This window comes from Garra rufa, chromosome 17, assembly GCF_049309525.1.
Source record: "Garra rufa chromosome 17, GarRuf1.0, whole genome shotgun sequence".
Lineage (NCBI taxonomy): Eukaryota > Metazoa > Chordata > Actinopteri > Cypriniformes > Cyprinidae > Garra > Garra rufa.
In genome coordinates, this window is record NC_133377.1 from 40,554,111 (window position 1) to 40,574,311 (window position 20,201).

The following is a 20,201-nucleotide window of genomic DNA, read 5'->3' on the forward strand; positions in this document are numbered from 1 at the left end:
TAATAGAATTGCATCCTCTGCGCTTTGATAACGACACTATTAATCATGCAGCCCTATGACAAAATGACTCTAACCAGTTTCCCTTTTCTCTTGTTCCTCTCCAGAATATGACAGACACCTAGCGCACAGTAAAGGCATGGCGACGGCATACCTGGAGCCCAACCCCAACCACACCCTGGGCAGCGGGGCCAAGGCCCGTCTCAGCGCAGGGACAGAGCGGGCCCCCGGGGCCCCGGACAGGGTCCTAAAGGTCTTCCATCACTTTGAGAGCAACAGCGAGCACAGCACATGGTCCAGCAACATCCGGCATGGAGACGCCACCGACGTCAGGGTAAGAAAAAGATCACGAGTTCACACATGTTCATTTCTAAAAGGTTTCTAGGTGGTTCAAATTGGTCATTTATAGTCATTATCTGGTCTGAGCAGGCCTCAAAACCAAACTTTTGTAGACCACTTCAGACCAGCAACAAATCAAGTGGTTTTTTTTGTTTTTGTTTTTTTTTTTCATTATGGACAGTTTCTTGATTTTTAGGTGCAGGATAGGTTTGGTGACAAATAGATGAAGCTTGGAAGTTTACAAATGTCAGGTTTCCATCACTGGTTGTGTGGGTTTTGTGCTTGTGTGTGTCCTTTTGACGCTTGGCTTTCTCTAAAAAGCTTAATTTTCCTGCTGAACTTGAGTTGATTACAGAGTCTGAGGGCATCGAGTCGAGACGGACGGCTCGGTTAGAGACGCAGCAGTTGTATTGATCAGTGTCTGTGTTAAGAGGATTATATCGCACACATCCGCAGGAAGGATAAACATGCTGTTCCTCTTGATCGGATGGTCTCTGGTGACCGCTCAGGTTTCATTCTGACCTCTCATTCAGGCCTTTATAACTGTCTGGATGCAATCGAGTCTTAATGCGTGATCATTTACAGTCAACAAGAGCACATTTGGTCATTTTGAGGCAGTACACTACAAAAACACTGGGTGGTTTTGAGTTCTTGGCTATTTTGCTTTCATAACATGTCTTCTTTTTAGAATAATAGGGAAGAAAACTTCAAAAATAAATGTTTAGGTGCATTTTGCATCTGTAGATTTCCATTAAAATACATGTTTTTAATGTTTCAGTCTGCACTTCAGCAGCACTTGCATACACTGCCATTCAAAAGTTTGGGATCAGTAAGTCTTTTATGCTCATCAAAGTTAATTTGATCAAAAATAGAGGTAAAAACGGTAATATTACTAAATATTTTTTCATTTTTAAAATAACACTTTTCTATTGTAATGTACTTTAAAATACAATTTATTTCTGAGATGCAAAGCTGAATTTTCAGCAGCCATTACTCCAGTCTTCAGTGTCACGTGATCCTTCAGAAATCATTCTAATATACCGATTTTTTTATCAGTGTTGGGAACAGTTGTGCTTCTTAATTCATTCTTCGATGTGCTTCTTCTCATTCTTCTCATAATGTGCTTCTTCTTATTCTTCGATGAATAAAAAATTAAAAAGAACAGCATTTATTCAGAAATAGAAATCTTTTCTAACAATATAATTCTTAACTATCACTTTTTATCAATTTAACACATCCTTGCTGAATAAAAGTATTCATTTCTGACCCCAGAAATGAATTACTGACACCAATCTTTGAGCAGTAGTATATTGTTACAAAAGATTTCCATTTTAAATAAATCCTGCTTTTTAACATTTTATTCATCAAAGAATCATGGAAAAACGTGTCACAGATTCTAAAAAATAAATAAATATTAGGCAGAGTAATAATGCTGATGAAAATTCAGATTTGCATCACAGAAATAAATTATATTTTAAAGTATATTAAAACAGAAACCACTATTTTAAATTGCAATAATATTACAGTTTTTTTCTATATTTTTAATCAAATAAGTACAGCCTTGCAGAGCAGAAAAGACTTCTTTAAAAAAAACATAACAAATCTTACTGATCCCAACTTAACAGTTTTATTCCTATTCATTTTATGAAGGTTTTTACAGAGGGGTTCGTTCATATATTATTCATCTGATTTTATACATTTTACTTCTAAAACCTTGGTGAAAATGTATTTTTTTCCGTCTGTTTTTACATTATTTTCTGATTCATGGAATGATAAAAAGAGATAGCCATAATCTCCTTTGTAAAAAACATTAACTTCAATACAGTTGAGGTCAAAAGTTTACACACACACCTTGCAGAATCTGCAAAATGTTAATTACATATAGTCCACAAGAGAAAATAATAGTTGAATTTATAAAAATGACCCTGTTCAAAAGTTTACATACACTTGATTTTTAATACTGTGTTGTTACCTGAATGATCCACAGCTGTGTGTGTGTTTTTTTTTTTTGTTTATGAGTCTCTTATTTGTCCTTAACACTTCAGAGAAAAACTTCAGGTCCCACAAATTCTTTGGTTTTTCAACATTTTCTGTGTACTGTAACCCTTTCCAGCAATGACTGTATGATTTTGAGATCCATCTTTTCAAACTGAGGACAAATGAGGGACTCATATGCAACTATTACAGAAGGTCCAAATGCTCCAGAAGGAAACACGATGGATTAAACTTTTTGAATTTGAAGATCAGGGTAAATTTGACTTATTTTGTCCTTTCGGAAACATGCAAGTAGCTTCTGAAGTGTGTTACTAAATGAAAAAAAAAAAATGATATTTTGGCAAATAATGTATGATTTTTCCTTCTGGAGCATCAGTGAGAGTTTAATAACTGAGTCTCTCAGTTGTCCTCAGTGTGAAAAGATGGATCTCAAAATCATACAGTCATTGCTGGAAAGGGTTCAAATACACAAAAATGCTGGAAAACCAAGGAATTTGTGGGACCTGAAGGATTTTTCTGAAGAACAGCAGGCAGTTTAACTGTTCAGGACAAACAAGGGACTCCTGAACTAAAAAAAAAAATTTATTAAGAACACAGTACACAGTATTAAGAATTAAGTGTATGTAAACTTTTGAACCAGGTCATTTTTATCAATTCAACTATTATTATTCTCTTGTGAGAAAATAAACATTTAAAAGAATATAGAATATAGATATTTACAGTTTTCATCATATCTATATTATAAAGGTTTGTTCATATATCGTTCACCTGAGTTTACACAACATTTTATTCCTAAAAACAGTAAAAATGCATATTTTTTTCTGATGTAGACAGTATTTTTCTGATCTATGGAGCTATCCAAAATCCCCTCTGTTGAAACATTTAATATGTCAACTAAATAAAACAAGAAATTTGATTTTGGCTCTGTCCAAATTTATGCAAATTGGTGCATGTTTAATTAGATACTATCCAATTTGCATATTTCAGAAAAGTACTGTGATGAATCAGATTGGAGAGATTGGTAATGTCTTTTAGTAATCATTTTTACCATTTCCATCTGTGCTATCTTGTCTTAATCCAAAGAAAAACATGTTTGTCTTCTGATCTTTGAGGATCTTTGAAAAGATGTGAAAGTCTGGCTGAGGTCCAAATCAAAACACGCCTGAAGCTCAGCAACTCTGTTGGTCTGGTTTAACGGCAGCAGAAGTGTGTATTTCTAATACAGCCTCGGGGTCAGTCGTGTCTCTTATCTGTTTAAGCTTCGCCGCGGATGCTCAGATTTCCAGCAGCAGGGATTTTATTCCTCCTGAGCTTCGTATGGACAGCCCCGGACTAAAATGAGGAATCTTTGTGGTGTCGATTCATATGACAGTGAAAAAACGAATGGAAAAACGGGTGGTTTTGATTTAAAGTTTACTACAATAAATCTGCGTTATGACTCATTTATTTTACTGAAGGAAAACGTTGTTATATTTCATAATAGCGGTCGTTATTCACCAGGCCCTTTCGGATAAGGACATCTGCTTAATGAATAAATGAATATGTAAATATAAATCAAAAGCATTAGCATTCAGACCATACGTATAACATAACAAGGCAGGAATGGCAACTTCTAATTGACAATTTGCATGCAAATGATTTGTGATGCTAATGACGCTGAGCCGAGCCATTGCAGATCACTCAGAAATAAATTGCACGCTTTTGTTTTTATAAATGAATAGAAAGTCAGTTGTTAACTAGGGGACTAGGGTTTTGTTTTGCATGTATAATCGCAACGTCTCATTCACAGATGTTTTTTGTCATGTTTATGGATTAGAATATATGTTGATTCATTCATGTTGTTTTTATTATGCTAAGAAATACAATGCAATGCTTTAAAATCTTAAATATTTTTTACATTTGTAATATTTTGAAATTGTTTTATTGTTTATATTTTCTTTTTCTTTTAGTATTTTTTTTTGTATATATTTATGTATTTATATTTTGTATAGTTTTAAAATTTTTATCTAGCTTTTATTTATTTTTATTTAATTTTTTTTCCAGTTAGTGTAACTTAATTTAAAAAAAACATTTTCCAGCTTCTGAGCTGATCACTCTGAAATTAATTGCACGCTTTTGTTTTTATAAATGAATAGAAAGTCACTCGTTAACGACTATTTTTTATTTATTTATTTTTTGTTATTTTTTTTTAAATAAATTTTTTATTTATGTATAATGACGACGTATCGGGTGCAGATTTTTTTTTGTGATGTTTATGATTTAGAAAATATGTGAATTCATCTATGTTGTTTTTATTATACTAAGAAATACATTGCAATGCTTTTAAATCTTCATTTTTTTTATTTTTTAAAGTTTTATTGTATATTGTTTTTATTTCAGTTTTAGTAACATTTTTTGTATATATTTATATTTTATATAATTTTTGCATTTTTATATAGCTTTCATTTATTTTGATTAAATTTTTTTCCCATTTAGCTGAATTTTATTTATTATCATTATCATTTAGAATTGAAATTGATGCTTTTGTCTTTATAAATAAATAGAACGTCAGTTGTTAATTTTTATTTTTTTCTAATAAATAAAAAAATCTTAAATATTTTTTACTTTTTTTGTAATTTATGTATTTATATTTTATATAGTTTTTAAATATAATATAGCTTTAATTTATTTTTATTTAAAAAAAGTTCCCAAGGAATCCTTTTTATTTAATGTTATTATTTAATTTTTTCATGTAAGATTTACATTTGGAAAAAAAAAACTTCCAAGTAAATTGTATAATTATTTACAAAACAATAGCAAGCAACAGTGAATTAAACATTTTTTTAAGCAGAAACACTCAAATATTTTCTTGTAGAACATCCTCCAATAATCTTTATTTACACTTAAAACAATTATTAGTTTGATGCTGCATTTACATTTAGTATTTTTTTTATTCCAATTAAATCTAAAGTACTGTACTTGAGTTGATCTTTACAGTTCATGAGTCTCTTTTCCTGGTAACTGATTTATTTTAAAGGCTCAGATCTAAGAGAAAGCACACATAAATGCCGGAAAAGCGCTCCCGGTGCCAGTGTGCTTTGAGGAATCCAGCTCTGTTATTCCCGCACATACAGACCGACAGTGGTAATCTGAAGGCCACGTGTAGACGGCGGTTCCAGCTGGCCTGTGCTGTGTTTATATGTCATGTCCTGCTGGTAAAGCCCAACGCTCAACTGCCCTGACGGCCCTTTCAGCCTGAAACTGGGCCACAGACGGAGCCCTGGGGGACTCCAGCCACGAACGTGCCTTCGTAAATATGCAGTGTTTTGGCTGGAGTGTCAGTGTGAGTTTTTAGACGTGATCTAGTGTGTGAAGAGCATTAGAGTGTCTTTACTGTCGTGGGTGTCACCACCGTCTGCTGAGAGAAGTGTGAGACGCTGTCTGGGTGCATTGCTGTTTTGTCTGGCTTTCTCTCTCTCTCTCTCTCTCTTTTTTTTTTAAAGGTTTTTTAGTCTGCACAAAGTCACCAGAAGTTAAAAGGAAATCTAAATATGTATTTGACACAAGGTTGGTTGTTCAGCATACAGTGCCAGTCGTTTTTGAACAGTACGATTTTTAATGTTTTTTTTAAAAAGTCTCTTTTGCTCACTAAGCCTGCATTTATTTTATCCAGAGTACAGCAAAAACAGTACAATTTTGAAATATTTTTACTATTTAAAATAACTGGTATCTATTTGAATATTTTTTAAAATGTAATTTATTTCTGTGATTTCAAAGCTGATTTTTTAGCATCATTACTCCAGTCACACGATCCTTCAGAAGTCATTCTGATATTTTGATTTGTTATTATTATGTTGAAAACAGCTGAGTAGAATTTTTTTCAGGTTTCTTTGATGAATAGAAAGTTTAGAAGAACAGCATTTATCTGAAATCTTTTGTAACATTATAAATGTCTTTATCACATTAATAAATTGTCTATAATAAATTACTTATGAAAATATATATTCAAATAGGAAACAGTTATTTTAAATATAATTTTTTTTAAACTTTTGATTCGTAGTGTATATTGGTAAAACTTAAAATTTAGTTTAATGCTGATGTAGCATATTGTAAAGTTGTTTTTTATTGGTTATTAATAATCTTATATTTTGGTTTGCATCCTTCCAGGTTAAAAAATAAATAAATAAATAAAATAAATGCATGAATTAGATAAAGTACCGTTCATTTGTAAAGTATTCCAGTCAATGTTATCTTGGTATTATTTATATACCGGTAGTTTTTAGTTTTAGTAATTCAGTAATTCTTATTTTTGTATATTACATTTTTATGTAACTTTTATTTATTTTATTTCAGTTTTATTTTTATTTTTTTCCAATTATTTTCCAGTAAATCATTTATTTTATTTTATTTTATTTTATTTTATTTTATTTTATTTTATTTTATTTTATTTACTTAGCCTCTAAGGAATCATCTATTTATTTTTTGTTTATTATTTTATTTTATTTTATTTCATTTCATTTTATGTTTTCATGTAAGATTTATATTTAGTTTTACTTTATTTCAATTGCTGACTTTTTTTAATAGTTTTAGTTTGTTTGCAATAACACAGTTGATTTCAGTCATTTGGTTCATAAATCATAGTCATTTAAATCATAAATAAATAATATTAATAAAATAACACATTTTCAGTAACATTTATTTATATTCTCTGTATTATGTTTATATAATAATTTACATTTAAATGTATACAAAAATAAACCATGACCATATAAAATAAAAAAAAAAATCATGAAATTTACAATAAAAATGACTGATAAATAAATCATATTTGTTATATTTGGAGTAGTTTATAGGTTGTTCTTGTTGTTGGTGTACAGTAGACTTCTATTAGATCTTATTTATCTAACTACATTGCTGCTAATTACATCATTAATTTAGCTACGGCAGTAATTCACAGAATCGGTATATATTTGGGCTCTTATGTGATTATGTAATCCATTTAGTGTGTAACAAGAATGACATTCAGACACATTGCCAGAATCCCTCTAGTGTGTGTGTGTGTGTGTGTGTGTGTGTGTCCTCAGAGCCCTTGGCATCTCTGCCCTGTGTCCGTAATCCAATCAATGAGGGCCACGGCGGTGCCATGGCAACCACCCAGCCTCCGTGACGACCGCATCACTTTCACATCCTGTTTATTCAATTATCAGAGCATCATTTTAGCAGCAGTAACGTCATGAGCGTCATTTATGAGCCAATGAATATGCAATTCCTCTATGATGACAACTTCAGAAATCATTCTATATGCTCAATTGCTACTCAAGAAACATTTCTGTACAAACTCTTGAACTGTAGTGTGTTTGAATGGAGTAGTGTTGCTATATGTTTACTGAAGCGCATGTGACACTTGCCGTGTTTTCAGCCTCTGCCGCCTCAATATATGAGTACATGAATACATAAACATAATCTCTAGAACTGCTGTGAGAGTCACTTCATGAGCATTTTACCGTGACTTTTAAGAAAAACAATTCTTATATCATATACAAACAGAAACGTAAAGGCAGCAACTCGTCAAAATAAAAGTTTGGTTTAACTTGACAGAAATATTACTAAATGTAATGAAAGTACTGCTATATTAAAACTATATTTCAGGAATATTCACTAGGAAAATTATTTACCAGAATTTATTTACAAGAAAGTTGTAAATACACAAGACAGTATTTCCGAGAAAAAAAAGAAAGAAATAATTATTTATAAAATTGAATCAATATTTATACAAGAATTAAACATGCTTTTGAATATTATAATGTAATGAAACTATTAAAATAGACTTTTGAGAAAAAACATTCTCATATCATATACAAACAGAAACGTAAAGGCAGCAACCCGTCAAAATAAAAGTTTGGTTTACTTGACAGAAATATTACTAAATGTAATGATAGTATTACTACTAATAATACAAATATTATTAAAACAACGAATAAGGAATAATTACCAGAAAAATAATTTACCAGAATTTATTTAAAAGAAAATTGTAAGTATTTAAAGTAATAAAAAAAGGAATAATTAGTAAATAATTCTTTTTAAAATCGAATTAATCTTTAAAAATTAATTAGACATGCTTTTGATTATTAAAAAATGTAATAAACCTATTAAAATAGAATGCAGAAAATTATTAGAAAATGAATTAAAATAAAACAGAATTTGAGAAAGAATAAAACGTATTTTATAGGGCCTTAAAATGTCATTTTCGTTAAACTTGTAAGAAATTGCTGTTAAATCGTGTACGTTTCATGATTTCAAGTAATTAGACATGCTTTTTAATTATTATTTTTTTAATGTTACCGTTAAAATGGAGAGAGAGAAAAAATTCTAAACGGGAAAAACGGAATTCAGAAAAATTTTAATGAATTTGAAAAAAAAAATGAATTTAAGAATAAAACAAATTTAATAGTTTCAAAAATGTCATTATTTCATTTATGTCTTTGTTTTATTGTTTTTGTTCTATAGTTTGTTACTCGGATCTGTGCTCTTATACAGATAAAATTACAAAAAATAACTATATCATGATGAAATAAAATGACTGTGACCCTGGATCACAAAACCAGTCATAAGTGTCCATTTTTCGAAATTGAGATTTATACATCATCTGAAAGCTAAATGAATTTGTTAGGACGGGACAATATTTGTTTGACATACAACTATTTGAAAATATGGAATCTGAGGGTGCAAAAAAATCAAAATACTGAGAAAATCGCCTTTAAAGTTGTCCAAATAAAGTTCTTAGCAATGCATATTACTATTCAAAAAATAAGTTTTAAAATATTTAGGGTAGGAAATTTACAAAATATCTTCATGGAACATTATCTTCACTTATAATCGTAATGATTTTTGGCATAAAAGAAAAATCGATAATTTCGACCCATACTTTGTATTTTTGGCTATTGCTACAAATAAACCTGTGCTACTTATGACTGGTTTTGTGTTCCAGGGTCACATATCATGAAAAAGATTTTTCAGTATTTCATTATTTTTTTAAGGCAACCAGAAAGCTTTTTTTAATAGATAAAAATAACTGTAACCTCCGTTTGGATCATCTATTATTCATTTACTTTACCTGTCATTTTATGTTTTTGTCATAGTATTGGTTCAGTAGTAGTATCGAGATATTTTAGTCAGGTTATTTTAGTTAAAATGTTGGTATCGTGGCAACACTAGAAGGCAGTAAATGCAGTTCTATCAGTAATATTTTGTCTTGTGAATGTTGAGGTGGATTTACACGGCAGGATCCAGGTCAGCTCCATTACACTCTCTAATCATCAAATAACAGCCGCAGGATTTTATGCTTCTATAAATCAGTTTATATATAGCAGTATGCAGTATATGGGATTTTTATGAGCGTGAATTGTGTTTTGTGTCTGCAGGGAATCATTCAGAAGATCGTGGACATTCACAAGGTCAAACACGTGGCTTGTTTCGGGCTGCGTCTCACTCACGCCCCGTCGGGCGACATCCACTGGCTGCACCCGGATATGGGCGTGTCCCACGTGAGGGAGAAATACGAGCAGAACCGCCCGCAGGACGAATGGAGGTAAAGCCTATACACACTTTCACATGCAATAAACACTCAAACACACAAGACGAACTGTAATACAGCGTCTTGTAAACACAACTTTGATGGCAAACGGACTCTGATCCATCCTGGTCTGATTAGAAACAGAAATTTTACTATTACTTAACCATCATTTTTTGCACTTGATAAACTGTTTAGTTTTTTTTTCTTTCCTTTTTTACATATATATATTATTTAAAATTAGCTTTTGTTTTTATATTTTTTAGTTTTAGTTAATTTTAGTTTTAGTAGTTTTGATATGTGACCCTGGACCACAAAACCAGTCTTAAGTCGCTGGGGTATATTTGTAGAAATAGCCAAAAATACATTGTATGGGTCAAAATTATTGATTTTTCTTTTATGTCAAAAATCATTAGGAAATTAAGTAAAGATCATGTTACATTAAGATTTTTTGTAAAATTCCTACTGTAAACCTATCCAAATGTAATTTTTGATTAGTAATATGCATTGTTAAGAACTTAATTTGGACAACTTTAAAAGTGATTTTCTCAGTATTTTGATTTTTTTGCACCCTTAGATTCCAGATTTTCAAATAGATGTATCTCGGCCAAATATTGTCCTATCCGAACAAACTATGCATCAATAGAAAGCTTATTTATTGAGCTTTCATATGATGTATATATCTCAGTTTTGTAAAATTTAACCTTATGACTGGTTTTGTGGTCCAGGGTCACATATGTGCTTTTATAATTTTTTATATTTCTATTTAGCTATTTCTAATTTATTTTTATTTCAGTTTTAGTTTTAGTAATTTTAGTACTTAAATGTATTTCAGTTAGTTGCCAAAGCAATATTTCTAATTTTTTAGTTTTTTTAGTTAGTTTAGTTATTTAGTTAATTTTTAATAGTTTATTATTTAGCATTAACTAATAATAATACATTTGTTACAGTTCATGTTATCGCAAATCCATTAACTAACATAAAAAAAAAACTTTTAATAATATATTAGTAAATGTTAAAATTTACATTTTTAACACTAACAAATGTTTGTTAAATTTAAGTTTGTTTTAATTTTAGATTAAGGTTTGCCATTTTAGCTATGTGCTTTTGTCTTTTTTTATTATTTTTTGAAAATATTCCTATTATTTTACATAAATTTAGCTTTATTTTATTTCCATTTCAGTTTTAGTAGTTTTGATATGTGCTTTTATCATTTTTAATATTTCTATTTAGCCTTAGCTATTTCTGAATTATTTTTATTTCAGTTTTAGTAATTTTAGTACTTATATTTCAGTTAGTTGCCAAAGTAATATTTCTAATTTTCATTTCAGTTTAGGTTTTTGGTAACCCTTACCAATGTGTCATTAGTTATTTTTTGATAATTTATTAAATATCATTAACTAATAATAATAATAATACATTTGTTACAGTTCATATTAGTGCAAGTCCATTAACAAATACATATAATTTTTTCTTTTAATAATATATTAGTAAATGTTAAAATTTACATTATTAACAATAACAAAAGGTTGTTAATTTGTTTTAAGTTTGTTTAAATTTTAGATTAAGGTTTAGCATTTTAGCTATGTGCTTTTGTCTTTTTTCATAATTATTTTTTAAATATTCTGATTATTTTACATAATAAATTAGGTTTATTTTATTTCTATTTCAGTTTTAGTTAAATTAATTGTAAGTTTAAGGACAAAAATTATTATTTAATTATTATTTTTTTTTATTTGATTTTATTTTTAAAACAAAAATTAAAATTATTTTACATAGATTTATAAAGATGACAGAATTACCACTTTCCAGTTATTTGTCAAGATAACCTTTCCTTTTTTTTTTAGTTGTTGTTTTTTTTTGTATAGATTTTATTTTACCATTTTATTTTTATTTTATTTAAAAATGAAAACGAAAATTATTTTTAATAGTTTTAGTTATATTTAATAATAACAATGACATAATTGCCACTTAATTGTAATTAACATACACTTATTTCAGTTAGTTGCCAAGATAACATTTTTGATTTTTAAGTGTTTTTCTTTTTTTGGGTTAAGATTTTTCACCTTTTTTTTTCTTTTTTTTTAAATTTAATTTAATTTAATTTTATTTTATTTTATTTTTATTTTTTTTAAAACAAAAACAAAAATTAATTTTAATAGTTTTAATTTTAGTTTATAATAACAACACCATTACGAAGATGATAGAATTTAATTTAATTTTATTATTTCAAATAAAAACAATAAAAAAAATAGTTTTAGTTAATAATAACAATACCATGATGAAGTTGACATAATTGACACTTAATTGATTACTAGTCCTTGCAGTCTAATTTAGCCCTGTATTTTAGTTTTATACATTTATTTTGTATTTTAGTTATAAATGTAAACAGTTTTCTATACATGTGGTAAACCTCAATTCTTTGTCTGTGCTACAGAAGTCTTCATTTAGGTTCGTGATATTTGTTTGCATTATATAGATTTTGATCCCTGCTAGAAAAAAAAGCTGGTTTGCCTGTTTAGCTGGAGGTTGGTCTATGAGCGGGTTTAAAGGGGTTTCATGAACTTTTTTTAGCTGGTTTGTTTGGGAGACCGGCTCAAACCAGCATGTGATTGTTTAAAAGTATCTTGTTATTTAGGGTGTTTTTCTGAATCAAAGGTCATCTTCTGCATGACAAACATCACATGTATCAGTGCGGGACAGGAGGGCCGGTGGTTGCCATGGCGACGCTCTCGTGATGGTGTCATTGCGGCAGGAGGAGTGTTTGAATTCATGGTCCTCTAAATGAGTGTCCCTGCTGCTGGCCTTTTCTTTGTCCGTGTCCGTGTGTGTCTGTTTTATTTTATCAGAGTCTCTGAGTTATTCCCTCACAGATGGTATTTTTATGTCACCTCGTCTCTACCCACAATGCAGCGGCGGAACCGTCAGGCCCGTGTGCCCCGTGAAGCAGCTGTGCGTCCATTCACCGCCGCTAATTCACTCACCCCAGCTTTTGTCCTGTCACTCACAGCAGAGACGCAGAGAAAAGAGCACCGGTGATTTAAAATCACGCTTTTTAACTGCTCCGTACACAAGCTGCTGTTTGTAGAGGTTCTTATTGTCGGTTTAACGTCTCTAACTCTTGTAAATTGGGCCAAGACTTGCATAAAACCTTCAGTCCGGCTCTTGACAGATATAGCCTGGTCTCATATAGCTGGAATGATATCTGGTTTACTTTCCCTGTTGAAAAAAACCCAGCATATATAGTAGTTAGGTATGTTTTGAAGCATGACAACTGGTTTGAGATGGTTTAATCTTTGTCCTTAGTTGGTTATAAGATGGTTATGAGCTGGTCCTAAGCAACTAGCTCCTGTTTAGGACCAGTTTAAAACAGCTCAAACCATTCCGACTTTATTCTCAAAACATTTTGATTTTATTCTAGAAACATTCTAACTTTATTCTAGAAACATTTCGACTTTATTCTCGAAACATTCCGACTTTATTCTGGAAACATTCCGACTTTATTCTCAAACATTCTGACTTTATTCTCCAAACATTCCGACTTTATTCTCAAACATTCCGACTTCATTCTCGAAACATTCCGACTTTATTCTCAAACATTCCGACTTCATTCTCGAAACATTCCGACTTTTTTCCCCACACATTCTAACTTATTCTTGAGACATTCCGACTTTATTCTCGAAACATTCCGACTTTATTCTGGTAACGTTTCAACTTTATTCACGAAGCATTCCAATTTATTCTTGAAATATTCCGAATTTATACTCGAAACATTCCGACTTCATTCTCAAAACATTTCGAGTTTATTCTTGAAACATTCCGACTTCATTATTGAAACATTCCGACTTTATTCTTGAAACATTCCGACTTCTTTCTTGAAACATTCCGACTTCTTTCTTGAAACATTCCGACTTTATTCTTGAAACATTCCGACTTTATTCTGGTAACATTCTGACTTTATTCTCGAAACATTCCGACTTTATTCTCGAAACATTCCGACTTTATTCTGGTAACGTTTCGAATTTATTCTAGAAACATTCCGACTTTATTCTCAAAACATTCCGACTTTATTCTGGTAACGTTTCGACTTTATTCTAGAAACATTCCGACTTTATTCTGGTAACGTTTCGACTTTATTCTAGAAACATTCCGACTTTATTCTCGAAACATTCTGACTTTATTCTCAAAACATTCCGACTTTATTCTCAAAACATTCCGACTTTATTCTGGTAACGTTTCGACTTTATTCTAGAAACATTCCGACTTTATTCTCAAAACATTCCGACTTTATTCTGGTAACGTTTCGACTTTATTCTAGAAACATTCCGACTTTATTCTCAAAACATTCCGACTTTATTCTCGAAACATTCTGACTTTATTCTCAAAACGTTCCGACTTTATTCTCAAAACATTCCGACTTTATTCTGACTTTATTCTAGAAACATTCCGACTTTTTTCTCAAAACATTCCGACTTTATTCTCGAAACATTCCGACTTTTTCCCCACACATTCTAACTTATTCTTGAGACATTCCGACTTTATTCTCACATTCGGACTTCATTCTCACACATTCCGACTTTATTCTCGAAGCATTCCAATTTATTCTTGAAACATTCCGAATTTATACTCTAAACATTCCGACTTCATTCTCGAAACATTCCGACTTTTTTCCCCACACATTCTAACTTATTCTTGAGACATTCCGACTTTATTCCCACACATTCAGACTTTATTCTCGAAGCATTCCAATTTATTCTTGAAACATTGTCAATTTATACTCGAAACATTTTGAGTTTATTCTCGAAACGTTCCAAATTTAATCTCTAATATTTCACAATTTGATTGTTTTTACTGTATTTTTGAACAAGAAATGCAGCCTTGGTGAGCAAAAGAGACTTCTTTCAAAAACAGTAGGAAGTCTTCATTCCTAAATAATCAGATTTTCTCCTTGCACTAATTTCTTCTCTCAGTATCTCTGTTCTCTCTATTGAGAGCTCATGTGAATTGGTGGGAAATCCCAACCAGATTCTGTCCTGCATTCCTTCCTAACCATCGAATTACTCCCATTTTGACATTTTACAGAGAATTATGTGTGTGTTCTTGATCCTCTGATGTGAGTGTGGTCCTCGTATGTCACTTTCAGACTGATGTCTGTGCATTTTTCTGAACCTCAGAAGCTGTAATGAGATAAGGCCGTTTGTTTCGGTTGTCTCTGGATAGCGTCCTGCTCTCAGAGCGTGTCAGCAGCACTGATGTCATCCTTTAGGACCCCTACTACTGCTCCTAACGCTCCTACACGGCTGTCAGTGTTGTTGTGGCTTTGCGGAGGTGTTGATGGGTCTCTCGCTCAGCGTTAGTGCTGTAAGGCAGATGAGCTCATGTTCAGATAGAGCTGGAAGAGGATCTGCTTCTTTCGCTCTAGGCAGAGGACTCTCGCAGCTTTGATTTCCTCTAGAGAGAAACATGAGTGATCGTGTCCCCAGATACAACCAATCATCTGCTCACAAAATGACCTCATTATTAGGCTGGCGGAAAGCCTCGGAGGGTTGGAATACCCATCATTCCCAAAGTGCTACACGTCACATACAGCAAAAAAAAAAAAAAAAAAATTCGAAATATATAGGCTGGGTGTAAAATAACTAAGCAATATTTAATGGCTATAGAACTTATAAAGTTTTAACTTATCACTGGAGTCATGATGAAAACAGTCTCTAAATAGACGATAGTTAATAGGATTTTATATTTCCTGTGTCGATATGTACAATTTGTATTAGAAATATAGACTTTGTTACCAATTTTTAATGCCTACTAATGTTACTTTTTTCACCCACCCTGTATATTGCTAAAAAGTTTATATATATTTATTTAAATATATATATTTATGTTTATGTATATAAATCCACTTTCAGGTAGTTTATTCATTTATATTGCATCAAGTATTTTTGGCCATTTTTAATGTATTTTCCTAATTTATTTATTAATTTATATTTATATTTAATTTAAAATTATGTGTGTATATATATATATGTGTGTGTGTGTGTGTGTGTGTGTGTGTGTGTGTGTATATATACACACCACACACACACACACACACACACACATATATATACACACAAATATATAATACAATATTTTAAAATATATTTAAAACTATTGTAAGAATTTTGTAATGAGATAATAGATAAAAAATTAATAATAATTTGTAAATTTGTTTTCTTTTAAAATATTGTATTATAATAATAATATATATATATATATATATATGTGTGTGTGTGTGTGTGTGTGTGTGTGTATGTGTATGTGTATGTGTATGTGTATATATATATATATATATATATATATATATATATATATACACACCACACACACACACACACACACACACATATTATAATACAATATTTTAAAAGAAAACAAATTATTTACAAATTATTATTAATTTATTTTATATATATATATATATATATATATATATATATATAATAATTTGTAAATAAATAACTAAATAAGTAATTAAATAAATGAAATTGCAAAATATATATTGCTATTACAGTTTTATTAAAAAATTTATTTGTTTATCTATAGAAATGTATTTTTCTGTTTATTTGTTTATATTTCATCACACATTTTTCTGACAATTTGAATTTATTTTCTTTATTTGTTTATATTTAATGTCTTAAAGAAATATAATTTCCTCAAAATTTTCAAATAGTTTTAAATATATTTTTATATAAATATTTTTCAAAATAAATAAACAAATAGCAAAATATATATTGCTAATAAAGTTAATATATTTAAGTTTAATAATAAAGTTTATAATAAATATAATATAAATAATATAATAAAGTTTATATATTTAAAAATATATTTATTTATATAAATCTTTTTTCAGTTAGTTTGTGTATATATCATCAAATTTTGTGATATTTTTCATTTATTTTCTTAATTAGTTTTTTTATATTTAATTCATTAATTAAAAAATATTTCCTCAAATTTGTACAATAATTTTTAAATATATTTTAATATAAATATAAATATTATATATATTTATATTTCATCACATTTGGACCTTTTACATTTAATTTCTTAGTATTTATTTATAATTTATTAGTATATTTGAAATAGTTTAAAGTATATTTCAATATAAATATTTTATATATATATATATATATATATTTATTCTATTTTTTATTTTTTTATTTATGTATAGAAATCTATTTTCAGTTAGTTTATTGGACATTTTCAATTTATTTTCTTTTTTATATTTAATTTATTAATTAAAAAAAAATCTTATTTTTTTAACAGTTTTAAATATATATTGAATATAAATATTTATTAGATATATTTATATATAAAATATTTTAAGTATATTTTTATATAATTTGTATGCACAATATTATTTTCTGTAAAGCTGCTATACAAATAAATTTGACTTAACTTAATTGAAATATATAAATATTAGAGGTGGGCCGTTATCGGCGTTAACGTGCTGCGTTAACGTGAGACTCTTATCGGGCGATAAAAAAAAATATCGCCGTTAATCTATTCTCAAAGTTGGGTTGGGAGTTGGGTCTAAACTACGTAAGCTGTGATGACCTTCACCTTGATAGTTTAGCGCGGATGACGTATATCTAGCCGAATTGAGTGTATGATGATCCGTGATCCGTACGGACCAAACCGGTTCGGCACGCATGTGATTCGCGGATTAACTGTTAAATTTAACCATCATAGAGTAAAAGTTTATAATTGGCACATGTTTTGTCTTGCCAATTTACCAATTTAAAAAGGGAACACGCACGCTGACGCACACACCTAAAGAGAGCACGCGCACAGAGAGAGAGAGAGAGAGAGAGAGAGAGAGAGAGAGAGAAAGAGAGGATTCACACAGATTGATTCCTCTTTAACTTATTTTTGAACGGAAACGTACATACAAAGTCATGTCTTAATACCCGTTTTGGTGTTCTGGTAAACACAGTCGGTTATGTCTTCAGTGAACAGAAACAGCTGAGAAAGAGATGCGTGCCAGTATTCGGTACGTGCATTTGGCCTTAAAGAGACAGCATCCTATAAATACCTGCAGTGAGAAACACTAGGCATTTTACAATTAAGTATTAAATTTCCGCACGTGCATTCTAAGGTTATTGATTTTATAAGTAACTTTATGTTGTATTCATTTACACTTGATATTTGTGTAATTGTTCTTGTTTTGTTACTGACTTTATTAGTTCAGCTAGTAGTGTTTGCTGTGGATTAGAAATATTTAAAGTAAGCATTCAGTAATTAGTAAAAAAACAAACTTTTTTGTTTTGTTTAGTTTGTTTTTTGCTGATCCGAAAAATGATCCGATCCGTGACTCCAAATCCGTGATGTGATCCGAACCGTGAGTTTTGTGATCCGTTGCACCACTAATATCCATGCCCTTGCGCATCTGTGTATTAATCTTTTACTCAGAAGTACATGCAGTGTGGGAATAGTTGGTTACACAAGTTTGTATAGTTAATTGTGTTGTAAATGCAATTGTCAAGCAGTTTGTGAAGCATTTTGGAAACAGGAGATGAGCCCCTGGTCTAATGCGCCACCTGGCTTGAGAAACCCAATCTCAAAGACTTGCTTTTAGTCATTATTTGGGTAGCACACATATTCTGAATGCCTTCAGCAGAATTCAAATTAGCCATTTTAATCTAGATTAATCTAGATTAAAAAAATTAATCTATGCCCACCCCTAATAAATATATTGTCTAAAATACCTTTAAAAAGGCATTTTGCAATCACCAAAATTACCAAGATTTGTATGTTTTTAAATAGAACTTGACCTTTGAAAGTTTAAACAAAACATATTTTAAATTAGAAAAATTATTGTTTAAAAAAAAAATCTTAAATTGCGTTGTTTACAACTTCTATTGAGCATATAACCTACATATATTTCGGCCAGATTATTTTTATTACTTTTTTTTTTTTTTTTTTTTTTTGCTGTATATTGTTTATTTGTTAGACATTTAACTCGTTTTGAGATCAGTTTTAATTTTATGAACCCAAAAGTTAAGACTGACTTGACAGTTTAACAGCAGAGAAACCACTTTTCCCTGCAGACATGCTCTCAGGAGTGTGGGAGCTGTGCTTGAGCTCCTGCTTTCTTCACTTCTCAGGAACTGAGATTCGATCATTTCCTGAGCGAGTTCCAGGAAGTCATGAAAAGCACTAAAGGATCATTTCCTCTGGAGTGCTTCAGCAGGGACTCTTCAAATGGAAGCGTCCTGTAACAGACTGTGAAAAAGATCAGAGCACATGCTGGAAAGAACAATAATAATGCTCTGACTGCAGTGTCTGACAGTGATATATGTGTGTCCTGATGATGGAGTGTTTCATACTGCAGTAGCGATCAGCTGTGTGTTTGGAATAATAACTGCTCTAGTATTGATTGCTAGGGGTGTTTAGGCTATGCAGGGATCGTGTTTGTCTTTTTAATGTTTAATGATCCACATTTTCTAGTTTTCTTTCTTTTTCCCCTCAGTTTTTGTCATCCTTCAGTAACAGTGATTTAGTAACTATACATCAGTACTGCTAATGTGTTTGCTGCATACAATATACTATAATGCAAATACAATAATAATGCACTAATGCAAAGTAAAATAGGGTGGTGTTGTTATTTCTATCTTGTGTTAAGCCTTTTACTATTACTAACTACTATTACTAATAATAGTAGTTTGAATACCTCTTAGAGTTCCTTAAAAATACATAAAACTTGATATAAAACTGATTTTATTTTTGTCTATTAAAAAGCATCCTAACATGCCTCAATAAATATTAAAATATTATTAAAAGTAACATAACAATAATGCAAAGGAAATTAATAAAATAAAGCTATAGTAAAATAGTAAATAAAAAAATAAATGAATAAAAATAAAGTAAAATAACATTGATTAAAATAAAGTGCTCTTCTTCTTCTTCTTTTTTTTTTTTAAATATGTATAACTTAAAAAAAAATAAAGTTCATATATATAGTTTTTTTTTTATAATAGTTCATATTTTTTATTTCATCACATTTTGGCTTATTTTTGGCCATTTTTTATTTATTTTCTTTTTATATTTAATTCACAAAAAAAGTACAATAGTTTAAAATGTCAAAAAAGTTGCAAAATAGTTTATTAGTTTATTTGCTTATATTTCTTCACATATGTACACATATTTAATTTATTTTTTATATTTATTTATTAAATAGAAAAAATATTTATTTCTCAAATTTCTTCAAATCTTTTGCAGTAGTTTTTAATATATTTGAATAAAAATTATATATATATTATTTTTTATGCATATTTTCAAG

At 29.9% G+C, this 20,201-nt stretch overlaps 1 protein-coding gene across 1 annotated transcript in view; it reads left to right on the forward strand.

Annotated features, from left to right (window-relative positions):
* LOC141289726 (focal adhesion kinase 1-like) overlaps positions 1-9,902 on the forward strand; it is a 31,168-nt gene extending 21,266 nt beyond the window's left edge. Inside the window, exons 2-3 of the mRNA XM_073821904.1 lie at positions 105-331; positions 9,732-9,902. Coding sequence (XP_073678005.1) covers positions 105-331; positions 9,732-9,902 — 398 coding nt within the window. The remainder of the gene's footprint in view (positions 1-104; positions 332-9,731) is intronic.
* The last annotated feature ends 10,299 nt before the right edge of the window (positions 9,903-20,201 follow it).